Below are 16,800 nucleotides of genomic sequence, written 5' to 3'. Positions count from 1 at the left end.
GTAATCATTGCCCAAACAAAAAGAAATGTAGTCTCAGAGATTGCTGTGTTGCCGCTCCAGCAGGAGAGCTGTACTTTTGCACAGGGCTCCATGAGGACATGTTCCCAGAGGTGGGGAGAGTAAATTGTCAGCCTCTTGGGCCTGGGCCTGAAACTGGCACCGTGTCACTTCCTCTTATTCTGGGACTGGTAAGTCATACAATTCATCCACATAGATCACAGGGAGGGGACAGAGGCTTTACCTCCCTATGGAAAAATGCCACAGAATTTGTGGTGGCCACCTTTAATTTGCTACATAAGTAAATGTTGATTTTCATTGAACCACAAGTGATATTAACCCTAATCTAACCTTACATCTTATATGTTTTTTCATTCCCATAAGTTAAGTGACTTGCCGTACAGGTAGAAACATATAGAAGCAAGTCTTCTGATAGGTGTTTTGGGCCTCTTTCTGCACCACATTTACTGCATCCTTGGTTCATTGCCACTAAGAGTCAGATGAATACAACAGTTGAGTAAAATTGTATTTTTCTGTGGAAGATGATTGATCCATCAAAAAGATGATGTAATTTCTATGGGGTAGCACATTTCACAATGTGACAGTGCCTCTGATAAGCCACACAGGCTTAGTAGCTAAGGCAAGGAGAGAGAAATTATTGTTAATATAATCTTCCATTCATGTTCCTTAGAGAATAATATTTGGAGATCTGTTTTGCTTTCAAACTGTCCTTGGTAGTTATTGAAATTATAATTTTGTACGACTATATCTTATCATTTGTACAAAAATATTCACAGTGGGTTGGTTTTTAGTGTTATTTAGCTTCTATATTTTTGACACTGGAAAGAGTAATAATAGAGTTTACAGAGATGGAGCAAAATTGTATTTTATGTTTATGGAGATCTTTAGTACTAGGGAGAAATGAAAGCAGAAATCAAATGTTAATTTTAAACTTTGTAAGTCATGGCATGAAAGATTTTATTTCTTTGCATTCCTAAATTCTTCCAAATATTTAAAGTTTTCTAAATATTTTAGTACGCCTGACTTGAGATTCTGATCCAGATTCATCCTAGCACTCCTTGATCAAGGAGCCACCATAGTTTTAATGCTTCATACTGTTATGGCTGCAGAAATTACAGGGAATTTTCAAATCTGTGACTAGAGAGGAAATGCAGAAGTGTAGAGACCTAATATAATGATAATACAATGACTTTGCACATTAATTGATTCTGTGATTTTACAAATGTAAATTAAGCTTTTTAGGTTGGTAAAGTTTCAGAGATCCTCCCTGATAATTTAATAGTTTTCCTGCAAAAATAACTGTGTTGGGGAGGGATTCATTAGTGAATTAGAAATTTGGTAAGTACAGGTCCTGGAGCCTGGTTTGCAGCCTGCCATGCACACTCTAAATTGATGGTAACCAAGGTTTTATAAGTCCCCCAGATGTTCTTGAGTTCTTCTGAGGATAACTCAGAAGTCGTGATGACTTTTTTCCAGACAGTTGGTGGTGGTGCGTTGCAAGAAAGGGCACCAGAGCTGGACGGTAGCGGGCCTGCAGAGCAGGACAAAGCCCATTCTAATAGCAGCACCTTGTCGGACCGGAGGCTCAGTAGTTCCAGCCTTTGTAGTATTGAGGAGGAGCACCGCACTGTGTATGAGATGGTGCAGCGGATTCTCCTGTCAACACGAGGTTACGTAAATTTCGTCAATGAAGTCTTTCGCCAGGTTAGTGTGTGTGTGTTATAAGTTCACAAAAGTTCTTATAATATTCCAAGAAATACTGCTAGTGAATCAGGCTAAATTACAGAAATTAATAAATAATTCCACTTTTAATTTTTCGCATGGGTTTTGTTGCTGTGATTTAAAAAAAAATTATTAGAGAAGTTGTGGGTTTACAAAACAGTCATGCATAAAATACAGATTACATTTACCACCCTGCCACCAGTACTTGCATTGGTGTGGAACACTTGTTACAATTGATGATAGCACTTCTTAAAAAATAGTACTATTTTTTTAAACAGTAGCTACCTTTGTTACAATTGATGAAAGATTATTAAAGTTGTACTATTATCTATTGTCCATAATTTACATTAAGTGTATTTTTTTCTGATATACCACCCTTATTAACACCTTGAATTAGTATTGTATATTTGTTACAATTCATGAGAGGACATTCTTATATTTGTGCTATTATCTATAGTCCTTCATCTACAGTAGGGTTCACTGTATTATACAGTCCTATGTTTTATCATTTAATTTTTATCATAGCATATACATCCTGAAGTTTCCCCTTTTAACCACATTCACCTCTATAGTTCAGTACTTTTGATTACACTCACAATAATGTGCTACATCACCACCATCCATTTCCAAACCTTTACTGTCAACCTAAATAAAAATTCTGTACAAGTTAAGTATCACCTCCCCATTCTTTAACCCCAGCCTATGTCCTGGTAACCTGTATTCTAGATTCTAACTCTATGAGTTTGCTTATTATAATTCATTCATATCAGTGTGATTGTACAATATTTGTCCTTTTCTTTCTGCTTATTTCACTCAGCATAATGTCCTCAAGGTTCATCCATGTTTCATATGCATCAGGACTTTATTCCTTTTTTTACAGCAGTTAATATTCCATGAATATTACATTGTATGTACATGCCACATATTGTTTATCCATTCCTCAGTTGATAGACTCTTGGGTTGCCTCCATCTTTTGACAATTGTGAATAATGCTGCAGTGAACATCATTGCACAGATATCTGTCCAAGCCCTGTTTTCAGTTCTCCTGGGAATATACTTCGTAGTAGGATAATTTTCTAACTTCCATATTTTTGTGAATTTTCCAGTTCTCTGCCCGTTAATTGATTTCCATCTTCATTTCATTGTGGCCATAGAAAATGCGCTGTATAATTTCAGTCTTTTTAAATTTATTGAGACATGTTCTGTGACCCAACATGTGATCTATCCTGGAGAATGATCATGAGCACTTAAGAAGAATGTATATCCTGCTGTTTTGGAGTTACAGTGTCCTGTATATGTCTGTTAGATCTAGTTAATCATATTATTCAAGTTCTCTGTTTCCTTATTGATCCTTTGCCTAGATGTTCTATGGATGAGAGTGGTGCATTGAAATCTCCAACTATTATTGTAGAAACTTCTGTTTTTCCCTTAGGTTTTGCCAGTGTTTGCCTTATATATTTTGGGGCACCATGGTTAGGTGCATAGATATTTATGATTGTTATTTTTTCTTGGTTGATTGCATCTTTTATTAAGATAGTGTCCTAACTGGGGGTGGGGGGTGGGGGGAATAAAAAAATTAATAAAATCTTAAAAAAAAATAGTGTCCTTCTTTGTCTTGTATAACAGCCTTGCATTTAAAATCTGTTTTGTCCAATATAGCTAGTATATTGGATACCTATATCCAATATAGGTAGTACAGCTACCTCAGCTCTTTTTTGGTTTTTGCTTGCGTGGAATAACTTTTTCCAACCTTTCACTTCGAATCTATTTGTTTCTTTGGGTCTAAGGTGAGTCTCTTGTAAACAGCATATGTTTGGATCATGCTTTTTTATCCATTCTGCTATCTATGTCTTTTCACTGGGGGGTTGAATCCATTTACATTCAGTGTTATTACCATAAAGGCAGTATTTACTTTAGCCATTTTATCCTTTGGGTGTTATATGTCATAACTTAATTTTTTTGTTTTTTTTTTTACTCTTTTAGTTACTCATACCAATAATCTTCATTTCTTTACACTACTCTAAGCTATTCTCTCCTGCCTTTTCCTTTCAACTTGCAGAGTTTTGTTCTTTTTTTTTCTTTTAAATTCTCACATGTGGAAGGAAAAATCTCTGTTTGAGCAAAATCATATGTAGGTGGGAAGGAAACCATTCCCAAACATGGCTCAACAAATGAACATGGTGAACAAGAGCCCAAGGCAGGTATTGTTCCCAGACTCTTAGAGGAGCTTACTGATGGCTGTTTCTGTAAAAAGTTGTCCTTCCCTGAAAATGTGTATGGCATGCACACATGATGGAAGTATTTATGGCAAAAGAGAAAAATGGTAGGCAGGAAGGGGAATAAAAGGAAAGAAAGGGGCTGAGGTGAAGACCTTGAAATAATTGACCTGTGGTGACCTGAAAAGGTTTTGGAGAGAAAAGAGGTGCTCACAAGAAAAGATGGGCCACTTTATTTTTATTAGAAAAATGCATGTTCATTAGATAAATACAATTTCTATATGTATATAATTATAAAGGAGTAAGCAAAAGCAAATTACTCAACATACTGCCATTTAAGTAACCAGCATTAATGTTAGGAGACCATCATCCTAGGGATTTCTGCATGCATATATGGCTACTGGCCTGGCTAGACAGAAAGGCAAATGAGAGACCTGCAGAAAGGAGACATAATACAGGACATAGACAGAAAGGCAGACTGGCAGACAGATAGATAGACAAGCAGGTTTACAAATGAATTAATAGTCATAAACAAATCGGCAACCAGGCATAGAAGATAGACAAGGTGGATGCAGCAGGTCAGCTGGCAGACATGGAAATAGGCAGGTGTAGATGGACAGGTGGATAGGTGCAGGCAGGCAGCAGAGATAGAAATAGGCAGGCATAGATGGATAGGCAGGCAGAAATGGAAGTAGGAAGGCAGCATGGGCAGAGACAGGTAAAGGATGAACCAGATAGAGGTAGACTGAATTCAAACCAGGAATGGGGATGGGAGGCTAATAGATAACTTTATGACAATGAAATCTTTAATTCTGAATTAATCTTTAATGAAATTTTTCATGAACAGTTCAGAACTTTGTTAAATTGTTTTTGACAGAAGATTACGTGAAACTGAAAGAATTGCTGAAATTAAAATAAATGTTCCTTTACCACAGGAAATATTATTTGCTGAAAGATTTTTCTATAATAAGAAAGATTATAAAAATATTAAGGAGCTTGAATAATGTTTTAATGGAACACTGTAATTTTAGATTGTACTTGTTGATTTCCTGTTATGAAGTATCAAGAAAATAGCAGGCTTCTCTTTTCTTCAGCCTCCCCTCCTCATCTCCTAATTTCATTATATTATAAATTTATTGTAATATGCAGTCAGTTTTGGAATTCTAATGTACAGAATTGTCTAGTCTTGGTTCTCTATTTAGACAGATTCATTTCTTTTGATTTCTGCAATCCTAAAGTATTTTTTTTTTTGTTTCACCTCTTGGTTGGCCTTGTTTTGTCGCTGAGTAGTGTTTTCAAGAAGAGGTCCTGGGTGGTCCATTCCCTGAGTCCTTTTGTGATGGAAAATGTTTTCCTTTTGCCTGACAAGCAGTTTACCTGGGTATAATAATCTCAGACTACTCTTTTTTCTACTTAGGAATTTATAAGTCAAAACTTTTCTAAACATACAAATCAGAAGCAGCAGGAAAACCTCACAAGAACTTCAGATTATGTAATTGAGACTTTAGAGTTAACAGATTTAGCACGTTTAAAGAAATAAAAAACCAGTTTGAAAATATTTGCAGGAAACACGAAACCATAACGAATGATCAAGTATATCTGAATAGAAAGAAAATAGAAGTTTTAGAATTGAAGAGGTGTAATTGAAATATTGAAAGAAAACCTGTGTGTAACATTAATAGTACATTAGATACAACTGGATGACAGATCTGAAGAAATTATCCTCGCTCATGTCTAGTCTACCATTGAGCCCATTGAGGACTTTCTTCAATTCTCTCACAGTGTTTTTTCTTTTTTTAGATTTCCTTTTTGATTCTTGGAATTTCCATCTCTCTGCTTATGTTACCCATATATTCTTGCATGTTGATCACTTTTTCTGTAAGAGCTCTTAGCCTATTAATGATAGTTATTTTAAATTCCTGGTTTGATAATTCTAAAATGTCTGCTGTATCTGTCCTTGTTTTCATTTCCTCTATTGTCTTTGGGTTTCCCAAGATACTCCTTAAATAGTGTCTGAGCCTAGCAATTTTCATCTGTATCCCCTGTTATATGGGAGCCCTGCTGATGTGTTGATAAGGTGTGGGGGAGGGAAAGTGTTCTATATCCTGTGATCTGGTCTTGGTCTTTTAGTTAGCCTGTATCCATGGGCTCTGATCTTCACAAGTGCTTTTTAGATGTTTTTGTTTTTTATTCCTTAAGTGGGACAGGAAGGCTAAGAGCATCTGAAGTGAGTATTTCCTTCTCCTCTCACCAGTTAGGCTCTAGTAAAACCCAGGTTTTAGGGTCTGGTAAAATAGTTTTCCTCCAGGGCAAGCCTTTGTAATGGGAGAACAGAAAGCTCTGTATATATTTCAGAAGAGTTACTTTTCCTCTCCCCCTGCTGAAAGCAGAGGGGAATTATTCTCCAGTCTTAATGAGCTGGAACCTGATGGGACTCCTGGAAGTAAAACATACCAAAGTATGGGGACCTCCCTGAAGCTGGGCCTCTAGGGCTTTTCTCTTTCAAGCTAGCGGTTCTCAGTTCCAACTGTTAGTCAGTTATTCCTATCTGGTGCTGCTCTAGCCGCAGTTCTGCTCCGGGTATGCTGTGATCCTCTGTATCTGCACGTCTCTCCATCTTTCAGGATGGCAGTTTGCTCTGTGACCTTAACTTTCTGATAGATCTAGAAGAGTTGTTGGTTTTCAGTTTTTTAGCTCTTTTCTTCTGAGGAAGGGAGTGATAATTTGTAAGCTCTTTTACCTGTTGGACCAGAAACGCTGTAATATGTTTTGTGTTTATTCTGCTTGTGTGTCCTTGTGGTTCTTGAATCTGTGGATTGATGTTTTCATTAATTTTTGCAAGATTCTTAGACTTTCTTTCTTCAATTATTGTTTCTTCCCATTATCTTCTTTCCTTCTTCATCTCCATGTGTATGATAACCTTTTTCATTATATTCCCTGTCTCTCACCATCTCTTCTGATTTATCTATTCTTTTGTCTCTTCATGCTTCATTTGGAATATTTTCTTCTGAATTTCCTCCCTCAGTTTTTCTTTTCAGCTATGTTCATTCTGTTGTCAGTCCATACACTGAGTTTTTAAATTGTTTTTAAAAATGTTTAATTACATTTGTATCTGTTTCTGATTCTTCCATTGTCTGGATGTCCTGTGTATTTAAACTATTGCCTGTTGTTTATTGTGATTTTGTTTATGTTGTCTTGTTTTCTCATATTTCTGATTTTTTCATTAATGTACTGTATATTAAGCAGTTTATTTAGAGAAATAATTTTGTTGTTACTATGATTTTATTTTCTTTCAGAGAGGCTTTATATTTGCTTTCTGGGAGGAGGATAATGTGCTATACCTTGATATTGTATTTGGGTTACACAGTGTACATTTAGAGGAAGGGAGGAAATGAGAAGAGGGAGGGAAGGAGGAAGGCAGGCAGGCCGGCAGGTCATGGTTTGAAGCCTTTGCTGACTTCTGTGGCTCCCACCATAGCTAATTCAAACTACCAATGTAACATTATTGATCACAGTTGGAATGAGGTATGCAATTGGCTTCTGCTGACTATATGTCTATTATCTTAGTCTATTCCTTATTCTTTGGGAAAAGTTCCCAGTTGTACAGTTATATTGTGTTTTATATGGCCAACTAAACTCTGTATAGGCATGCACTTTTGTTATTTCTGTGGGGAAAAAAATGATTGATTCACAAGACAGAAGTTATTTTTAAACTACATTATGTTTTCTGGCCATATTAAAAGAATGTCTTTTTTTCCTCAGTTAATTTTGGTGTGCACAGAGCCGTGTAGCCCTGTGTAGTATGGTAACGAGCCATTTGTTTCTAAGGAAAGTCTGAAATGGATGATGGCCATTTGAAATACCTGTTATATGTGGCTCTGTGATGCTCTGAGTTTATATGGGATTGAATAGGGTTTTCTCTTTTTCCTTTAGGCATTTTTGCTACCTTCCTGTGACATAGCTGTAACAAGAAAGGTAATTCAAGTGTACAGAAAATGGATCCTCCAGGACAAACCTGTGTTCATGGAGGAACCTGATAGGAAAGATGCCCAAGAAGACACTGAAAAATTAGGATTTTCAGAGACTGATAACGTGGAGGTAATAGCCTATCACTTGTAGTTGGGAGTCTATATATTTTAGTAAAGTGTGTTGCTTAGTCCAGGGTCCTGGTCAGTGGGACACAAGCTAACAAATCTCTTTTGTTTTATCTGCTGCTCTCTAGTTGCTAAGTCCTGTGACGACACCTATGAGATTAAAAAGTGTCACTACCTTATGCATAAGATAAGTGTGCCAAAACATTCTAAATTGTTATATGAGAGCTGCTTAATAAACTGTCATGTTTTGCACATTTCTATGAGATTGAAAAGTGTCACTGCCTTATGGTTTGGAGAAACTAAATTTAGAATGTTTCGGCAGGCCTTTCCTATGTAGTGGACTTTACCAGAAGAAAATGCTTTACCAGAAGCAATTTTACCACATTGGAAAGGATTAGTAACTAAATGAGTGTCATCTCCATTGTAAACCTCACTGCAGAGTGGCTTCTATCCTCCTAGAGGGTCCCTGTCAGAATTGATCTATTAGTCCATGTTGGATAAAGCTAGAGGTTGAATAAATGTAAGCATCAAAGTGGGACATCTGCCTGAGATACAGAAGAAACTTGTCATATTTATATTTCTGGCAAGCTATTTTGAAATCTAGTCAAGAAAGTAATTTCAGAAGTGAGTGTTTGTCATAGCAGTAAACAAAAAGCACTTAAAACTATTTGTAACCAAAGGCCTATGCACTTTTACCTTTTTTTTTTTTTTTTAAGGTAGGGGGATTGGGGATTAAACCAAGGACCTCATATGGGGAGCTGGCACTCAACCACTGAGCTGTATCAGCTCTCTGAATTCGTTTTTCTGTTTATTTTTGCTTGCTGTTTGTTTTTGTTTTTAAGAGGCACCAGAAACCAAACCTGGGACCTCCCATGTGGGAAGCAGGCTCTCAACCACTTGAGCCACATCTGCTCCCCCCATACTTTTTTTTTTTTTAAGATTTATTTCTCTCCACCCCCTCCTTGTTGTTTTTCACTTGCTGTGTCTGTTAATCTTCCTTGTTTATTTAGGAGGCACTGGGAGTCAAATCCAGGACCTCTAATGTGGGAGGAAGGTCTCTAATGTGGGAGGAAGGTCCCTAATTGCTTGGGCCACCTCTGCTCCCTGCTTTTTTGTGTTCTCTCATTATGTTTTTTCTTCTTGTGTCTCTTGTTGTGTCAGCTTGCCATGCCTGCCTTTTGCTCCATCTTGCTATCTTCTTTAGGAGGCACCTGAATTCAAATCAGTGCTCTCCTATGTGGTAGGCAGGAGGCAAGTTGCCTAAGCCACATCTGCTTTCCTCCTTATACACTTTTAAACATCTATATTCCATAATTTTGATTTTCTGTATTGGTGAAATCATTTTAATAATTCATATGTAGGTCAAAATGAAGAGATAAGCAAATGAATCACCACACGTTTTAAAGGCCTGTATTACATGATCATTCAATCACTGGGCAGACATTATTTCTTCAGCACATACTAAGTGCTATGCAATTATTTTAGGTACTGGAGATAGAATGGTGAGCAAAGCAGAGTAAAGTTTCTCCTCCTGGAACCTATATTTTCGTAAATTCTCATGAGTGTAGGGAATTCAGTATGTGAGTGTGTGCTACTTTCTACTCTAACTGACTATCATTTTCTAAAGGCCTCGTCTGAAAGTTCCAGTACTCATAAGCGATCTTCCAGTTGGGGACGTACCTACTCGTTCACGAGTGCGGTGAGCAGAGGTTGTGTAGTAGAAGAAGAAAATAAGAATGTGAAAGCTGGCGCCCAGGCTACACTCCAGGTATGTGGCCAGGCCAGAGACATAAAGAAGGACCCCTCAAATTGGAGTTATTTTAAATACTTTGTTTGTTGGGGATAACATCCCCTAAAGTATGGTGATATTCTTAGCCATCTTTCTTAACTGGCTCTTAAATTCTCATTTGAAGTTTTCTTTCCAATTTCTCACATACATTTTTTAAAGATTTTTTTCTAGTCAAAGGAGACATAAGAACTGATTGTAATATTTTGAGAGTGATTACTGTATAGTGAATGTAAACTGGGTGAGATTTAATCTTAGAAGTATCTTTGGAACACGTATGAATGTGACATAATTTACAGGACAGGCTTGGTGATAATATAAGCTTATAAGTTATTACCTTTAAAAATTACCCAAGGCATCCATACGCATCTGACTTATGTCTCCAAAGAGCAGTGAGTAATGTCATTTAGTGATTTATCTGAATGATTAGAGGCAATAGAGTTGGTATGAATTGGGAACATTGGAAAGAGCAACTTTTGCTCATCACTTAACCTCCCCAGACCTAAGGATTTTATCATCAAAAATGGGATTGGGAGATTACCTTTTGGGTGCCACTCAGGTTGAAGGCTGTTAGGAGTATAAGAGGAAAACAGTGTGACTCAGTTTCCCTGCTTCCTGCCCAATACCTTACTCTTCTTATCCCAGATCATCCCTGTGTCCACTGGGGCCTCCTACGCAGAGGCCAGGCATGGAGTCTGGGAAAGCGTGGGCACTTTACCCAGTCACCTCTCTTGTGATGGCTTTCATTGTTACAGTATCCTTTTGGTTTTCAAGCTAACTAGTGGTTTAATAGATTATAAGTAATGTGCTTTGTTTTTCATTGAAAATCAGCAAATAATTTGAAATGAATTTTTAAAATCAAAATGATTTTACTTGAGCACCTTCAAATAAGTTTGATGCACGTCATAAACATAACCACATCCCTGCCAGAGAAGTGCTTGGAGGAGGCCATCCCTGTCTGTGCTCCTCAGGTGCTTCCTTCCTCTGGGTGGGTAGCCATTGTCAGCTGGCAGGGGTGGGTGGGAGACAGACAGTGTCAGCTTTCCCTGGGTTCAGAAGAGGATTGTTTGTTTTCTGAAAGGGCAAGTTACTTAGTTCAACTAGGAAAAAAATTCAATTTGATTATAGTCCTATAGTTTTACAAAGTATTTAGCTTGGCTTTAAATAGCTGCTTGGTTCTTACTGTATCTAATACCTTGGTTGTTTACTTGGTTCATTAGGAAAAAAGTGGCCAAACTAAAGTTTGATAACTGTATTCTATAGTTGATTTTGACAAGTATAGTTTGAATATACTAATTTTATTTGTTTATTTTTACCTTAGCTGATTCCAAGAAGGTAATGAGAAATAGTCATATAGTTGGCATTTTGATATTATTTAAGGAGTAAAATGAAAGAAATGTAATAGATGCAGACTCTTCACTTTTTGTTAGTAATATACAAAAGTGTCAAGTGCAAAATCAAAAGTCAAGTATACTGAATTAAAAGGATCTGTATTGCAAAAATCACCTATAGCATATTTCTTTAAAAAACATAGTTACTAAAACTAATATTTAGCTATAGTTGTTAGCCCAAAATTTCTTTGTTATCTTTTTTCTTTTACTCGAAGGGTAGTAAATTCTTCACTCTTAAGTTTTTTATCAGCTATCACTGTACTTGTTTAGGGATTCTTCCTAGAAAACTGGAACATGATATCTTTTTAATCTTTTTTAATCTTGCTTAAGATAATTCCAGAATCTTAGAGACTGTCAACATTTTAGTTCACTCACTTGCCTCTGGAATATGTTAATTTTAATTTCTCTGATCAGTTTGTGCATTTATTTTGAAACATTGTGTTCCTAAATTTAATTTACACATGAGCCAGAGAAGTTCTGATTATTTCCAAATCCTTGAGGTGTATATTGTTGACCACAAAGGAAACTTATAAGGGGTATAACTATAGGTGGAGCAGAACCATCCTCATCACTGGATTGGCAACTCAGAGTAACCTAAATTGTTAGGTGGCTAGTATCATCTACGTAATTGGTAACACATTGCTATTTTACTGTAGTGGCCCTAAGCAGTAACTTTCTAAATAATAGCCTGGATCAGTGCTTGTTACATTTTTTCTACTCAGATACCTCTGATGATAAAGAAGGGTGAACTTGTATTCTTAAAGGCTGGGAGAGAACATAGAGTAGTCTGTTGATTATCTACATTTTTTTTAAAATTTCAGTTTTTATCTTATGAATTCATTTAGATTTTTTATTCTACTACATAATATATTTTCATATTTAAAAAATACATTCTCGGAAGATGTACATTGTCAAACCTGTGGCTTTGTCTATTTCTTGGCCTACCACTACCTCTGGAAGGTTCTCACCCTTGTTAGGTATTACTGGTTGTGCTTACTGTCAGAGGGAGTTCATGTGCTGGAAGATTCCATAGTAGCTAAGTAATTCTTTCTAGCCACTCTCTGACCACATGACCACTTTTTCTTCCCTCCCCCAAGTTCTGAAGTTTCTCAACCAGAGGCCACAATCCTATCTTGTTTTCTCCCCCCCCCCCCCCCAACTTCTTTTTTGAGAGGTATCAAAAAGAATGTCTTCGGAAACTTTTCTGATTCATGAAATTTCTGAAGATGCAATGTTTATATGTAATAGTAATTCTTGTCAACTACAAGGCCTATCAAGTTTCTCAATATTTTATTAAGGAATTCTTAGGAGTAAACTACAAAAATCTTGAGTATTGTTGGTATACCTTGCCTTATTGAAACAGAATCTGTCTTGAAGTAGCTCAAAGGTGATTCATAGATAAAATGAAATGAATATCATTATCTTTAAGCAAAATTTGTTCCGATTTACATGTTTGTATTTTCTAAGGTAAAATTTGTTGATTTTAAGGTGTTTTTGACGAATGCTGCAAATGTCTTTTTGCTGGAACCATGTGCTGAAGTTCCCATGCTTTTGAAAGAACAAGTTGATGCCTGTAAAGCTGTTTTGATTATTTTCAGGCGCATGATAATGGAACTTACAATGAATAAAAAGACATGGTAAGTTTTTGTCAAATAAATTAATATCTTTAAATAGATGATTTTATTTTTCAACATAAATAAAATTTTAAAGCATCCATTTACCAAATGGCTTTATAAAGTTAACAATAAAATGATAATCTTTTGTAACAGTTTCTGTAAATTATGAAGGTAGTTTTTGTTTTTTTTTTAAGATTCATTTTTTATTTATTTCTCACCTCCACTCCCCCTCCCCCCGGTTGTCTGCTCTCTGTGTCCACTTGCTGTGTGTTCTTCTGTGACTGCTTCTATCCTTATCAGCGGCACCGGGAATCTGTGTTTCTTTTTGTTGCATCATCTTGTGTCAGCTCTCCATGTGTGTGGCACCATTCTTGGTCAGGCTACACTTTCTTTCGCACTGGGCGACTCTCCTTACGGGGCGCACTCCATGCGCGTGGGGCTCCCCTCCGCAGGGGACACCCCTGCATGAAATGGTACTCCTTGCATGCATCAGCACTGCGCATGGGCCAGCTCCACACGGGTCAAGGAGGCCCGGGGTTTGAACTGCGGACCTCCCATGTGGTAGGCGGATACCCTATCCACTGGGCCAAGTCCGCTTCCCTGAAGGTGGTTCTTGATGGCTTATTTTCTCCTATTGGTTTTAAAACTGCTCTTAAATTAAGAGTAAGTACTCATATTATGAGTAGTAAATTTTTCTGTTTTCAACTCTCATCAAACCTAGTTTTGTGAAAGAGCAGCAACTTGGTGTTTTACAATAACATTTTTTATAAGCCCAAGAAAGCTTGTTAATTGCTTCCAAGTGCCAGAAACTGATTTTTATTGCTTAAAATTAGACATTTTGGATTCATTTGGAAAAACAATGATTTTAAGTGATAAATTGTCAAAGTGACCAAAAAAAATAATGCAGTCAGATATATAGTGGCATCATTAAAATATGCTTGCACAATGTTTTCCTCCTTTCCGTTCTTCATTTTTGTTTGGTATTTTTGTGTTTCTAACATCCCTAAAGTATATAATACATTCGATTTTTTCCCCAGGGTCCTTCTCCCATAATGATTGTCATCAGATCATTCAAAGCTTAGGAGATATTTCCAGTGGTCCTTAGCAGCCAGACCAGAATACCCCAGAACCACTTTCCATTCCTTCCTCTTCCCTCCGTGCATCTCAAAGGCCACCTCTTGCTTCTACCTTCCAAATGCCTCTCTGGTCTGTCCTTTCCATGATCCCGTCCTATCAACCCACCTGTCTGGTGTCAGCAGCCTTGTAAGTGTACTTCTGCCTCTGCTTTCAGTCTGCTGAGCCCACTGCAGAACACAGCGGACAGCCCTTGTAGGGCCCTGCTTACCATCCCTGCATTCTGAATGCCCTTCCTGGATGTCTTGGAGGCAGCACCTTAGAATGAGTCTGTCTCCAGTTGGCTGGGAAGTCATAGAAGCAAGGCCTGTGTGAGCTGAAGAGGCCTCTGGGGGCCTTCAGGCCCTTTTCTTTCACAGACAAGGGAGGGGTGGGCCCAGAGGAATAGGGCATTCAGGGACCTCACAAAAACAGATACCACAACTATCAGAATGGGACTATTTTAAGATGTCAATTCTATTGTCGTCTTTCTCAGATTTTTAAACTTAGCACTATAAGCCAACTCACTTGTCAAAGCTGGAACTATTCTAGTGATGAACAATATGATTTAAATGAAGGTAAATACAGCATCAGTACTATTGAAAGTAATGAGAAATGCTGGTATGCTTTCAGCTGAAATACCTGTTCCACAGTTGTATCAATAGTATTTTTGCTGTTTTTTTTTTCCCCTTTGAAAATGCTCTGAATTCTGTATACCATTGTATACAGAATTACTTAAGTAATTGTTGCATGTGTGAAAATTCTAGTACATAAAGTTAAGCAATTCTATTCTTTAATAATTCAGAGATTCCCAGGTGAAAGGATTTAAAAAATGCTAGAATTAGATAAAAATACTCATTTTTAAAAAGGGCGGTGGAACATAGAAAGGGATGTGACCTGTTCCTCCAGCAAATTTTCTTCTGTATTAAAGTACCAGATAGTATCTGAATTTCCCTCCCTCCTTTCCAATAACTATATCAATGCTATGGAGATAACAGTGTTGAACTAGATAGACAAGGTCTTGGCCCCTGTGTGAGGTTTACATCCTCATAGGTGTGAGAGACATAATTCATACATAAAAAAATTCCAGGTGGTATTAAGTGCTAAGAAGAACAACAATGGTGGACAAGGAGACTGAGAATCCTGAGTCAGGTGCACATGTTCAGGGTGGAGGGAAGGAGAGTTATGTTTGCCGGTGTCGGGAAAGGCCTTTTTGTGGGAGAAGCATTGGCACAGAGCCCAATGTGAAGGAAGGAGGAGCCAGAAGGATCTGGAGGGAAGAGCATGGTTGGTACAGGAACAACAAGTACAAAGGTCCTATGGGGAAATAGAAAGAAGCACGGTGTGTCCCAGGAAGAACAGGGCCACCATGTTGGAGTGGGGGGAGCAAGGGAAGAGGGGAAGGAGATGAGGTCACAGGGGCAAGCCAGGGCCTGGGCGCATGGGGCCTTGCGGCCACAGTCAGAACACTGGCTACCCCTGTGTGTGTGCTATCAAGCTACTAAAGGGTTTTAAGAAAGAAGGTGATACAACCTGATTTCCATAAGCTCTCTGGCTGCCTCATGGGGATCAAGCAGTGTGAGGAGCATAAGAGGCTATAGCAATAGCTGACGGTAGCTTAGACAAGAGCTGTAGCCAGAGAGGTGCTGAGAAGTGGTCCTCAAATAGTAAATAACTGATCTGAATCAGTAACAATACTGTCCATTTGAGAAGATGGAGATAAAGTACAAAAGATTGCAGGGAAACCCTTCCTCCTTGGCCAGACACAGAATGGCACATACTTATAATTTCATTTGCTCCCATAGAAGTGTGTTGCATCCTTGAAGCAGTTTTCCTTTGAAGAGGAGTGACCAAAGACAGTGCTTTACAAAATAGAAGGAACAAGCTGAAGTCAAAACTGACAGCTTACCAGTTTGTGTGTCTTCTGTTAGGGAAGATTTTTCCTAACTGTAAGCAATTTTTTAAAAAGATTTATTTATTTACTTTTTTTTTTTTGTTTATCCCCCTCTCCCCCAGATCATTTTCTCATCTGTCTGCTTGTTGTTTGCATGCCTTCTCCAGGAGGCACCGGGAACTGAACCTGGGACCTCCCTCCAATATGGGAGGCAAGTGCCCAATGGCCTGAGCCACATCCGCTCCCTGCGGGCTGTGTTGTCTGCTGGCTTGCAGCATCTGTTCATTTAGGCATCTGCTTATTGCAGCAGTGCGATGTCTAGTTTGCTGTGGCAGGTGTGGCATCTGCTTGTCTTGTTTAGGAGCACCGGGACTCAAACCTGGGACCTCCCATGTGTATGCAGGTGCAGGAGCCATATCTGCTTCCCCAGAGGCAATTTTTTTCACCCTCGTTTTCTTCCAGAACACTCTGCATGGAATGCCACATCTTTCCCAGCTTTCATAGGTTCAGAAATTGAATGAATCCTGTGTGTTTGTGAGACTATGCTTTAATCAGATTTGCATTTTTTAAAAATAGCAGTTCCCATGACCAAGGTTTTCTTTGAGAATTATTATGTCTTTCATTCTCAACATTTTCATTATATGGGTATGTAAATAATTGCGGCTTGGATGTATGGTGCTTGTTTTCTTAATCATCGATGGGAGGGCACAGGGTACCCATGAATGTGGAGCGCAATGGGCTGTCCCCAGCTCTGTGCCACCCCACCCCCAATCCCATTCTCCTCTTCAGAGTCACCATGCACTTAACACGCTTGTGTCCAGATCACACTCAACTTGTTTGCCCTTCCTCGTCCATCCTTCTAGATCCATAGGCAGTGTACAGGAACAAGCAAACAAGTAGAACATGTGCTGTGTCAATGCAGGCCAACAACCTTGGGGAAGAAAATCAAA

At 38.1% G+C, this 16,800-nt stretch overlaps 1 protein-coding gene across 4 annotated transcripts in view; it reads left to right on the top strand.

Moving 5' to 3' along the window:
• RALGAPA2 (Ral GTPase activating protein catalytic subunit alpha 2) overlaps positions 1 to 16,800 on the top strand; it is a 321,127-nt gene that overhangs the window by 78,442 nt on the left and 225,885 nt on the right. For all 4 annotated transcript variants that reach the window (XM_004447756.3, XM_071211588.1, XM_071211586.1 and 1 more), the window contains 4 exons: positions 1,495 to 1,722; positions 7,890 to 8,054; positions 9,678 to 9,818; positions 12,716 to 12,864. In XM_004447756.3, the coding sequence (XP_004447813.1) occupies positions 1,495 to 1,722; positions 7,890 to 8,054; positions 9,678 to 9,818; positions 12,716 to 12,864 (683 nt within the window). The remainder of the gene's footprint in view (positions 1 to 1,494; positions 1,723 to 7,889; positions 8,055 to 9,677; positions 9,819 to 12,715; positions 12,865 to 16,800) is intronic.

Source organism: Dasypus novemcinctus, chromosome 24, assembly GCF_030445035.2.
Source record: "Dasypus novemcinctus isolate mDasNov1 chromosome 24, mDasNov1.1.hap2, whole genome shotgun sequence".
Taxonomy (NCBI): domain Eukaryota; kingdom Metazoa; phylum Chordata; class Mammalia; order Cingulata; family Dasypodidae; genus Dasypus; species Dasypus novemcinctus.
This window is presented reverse-complemented; position numbering and strand designations above follow the sequence as displayed.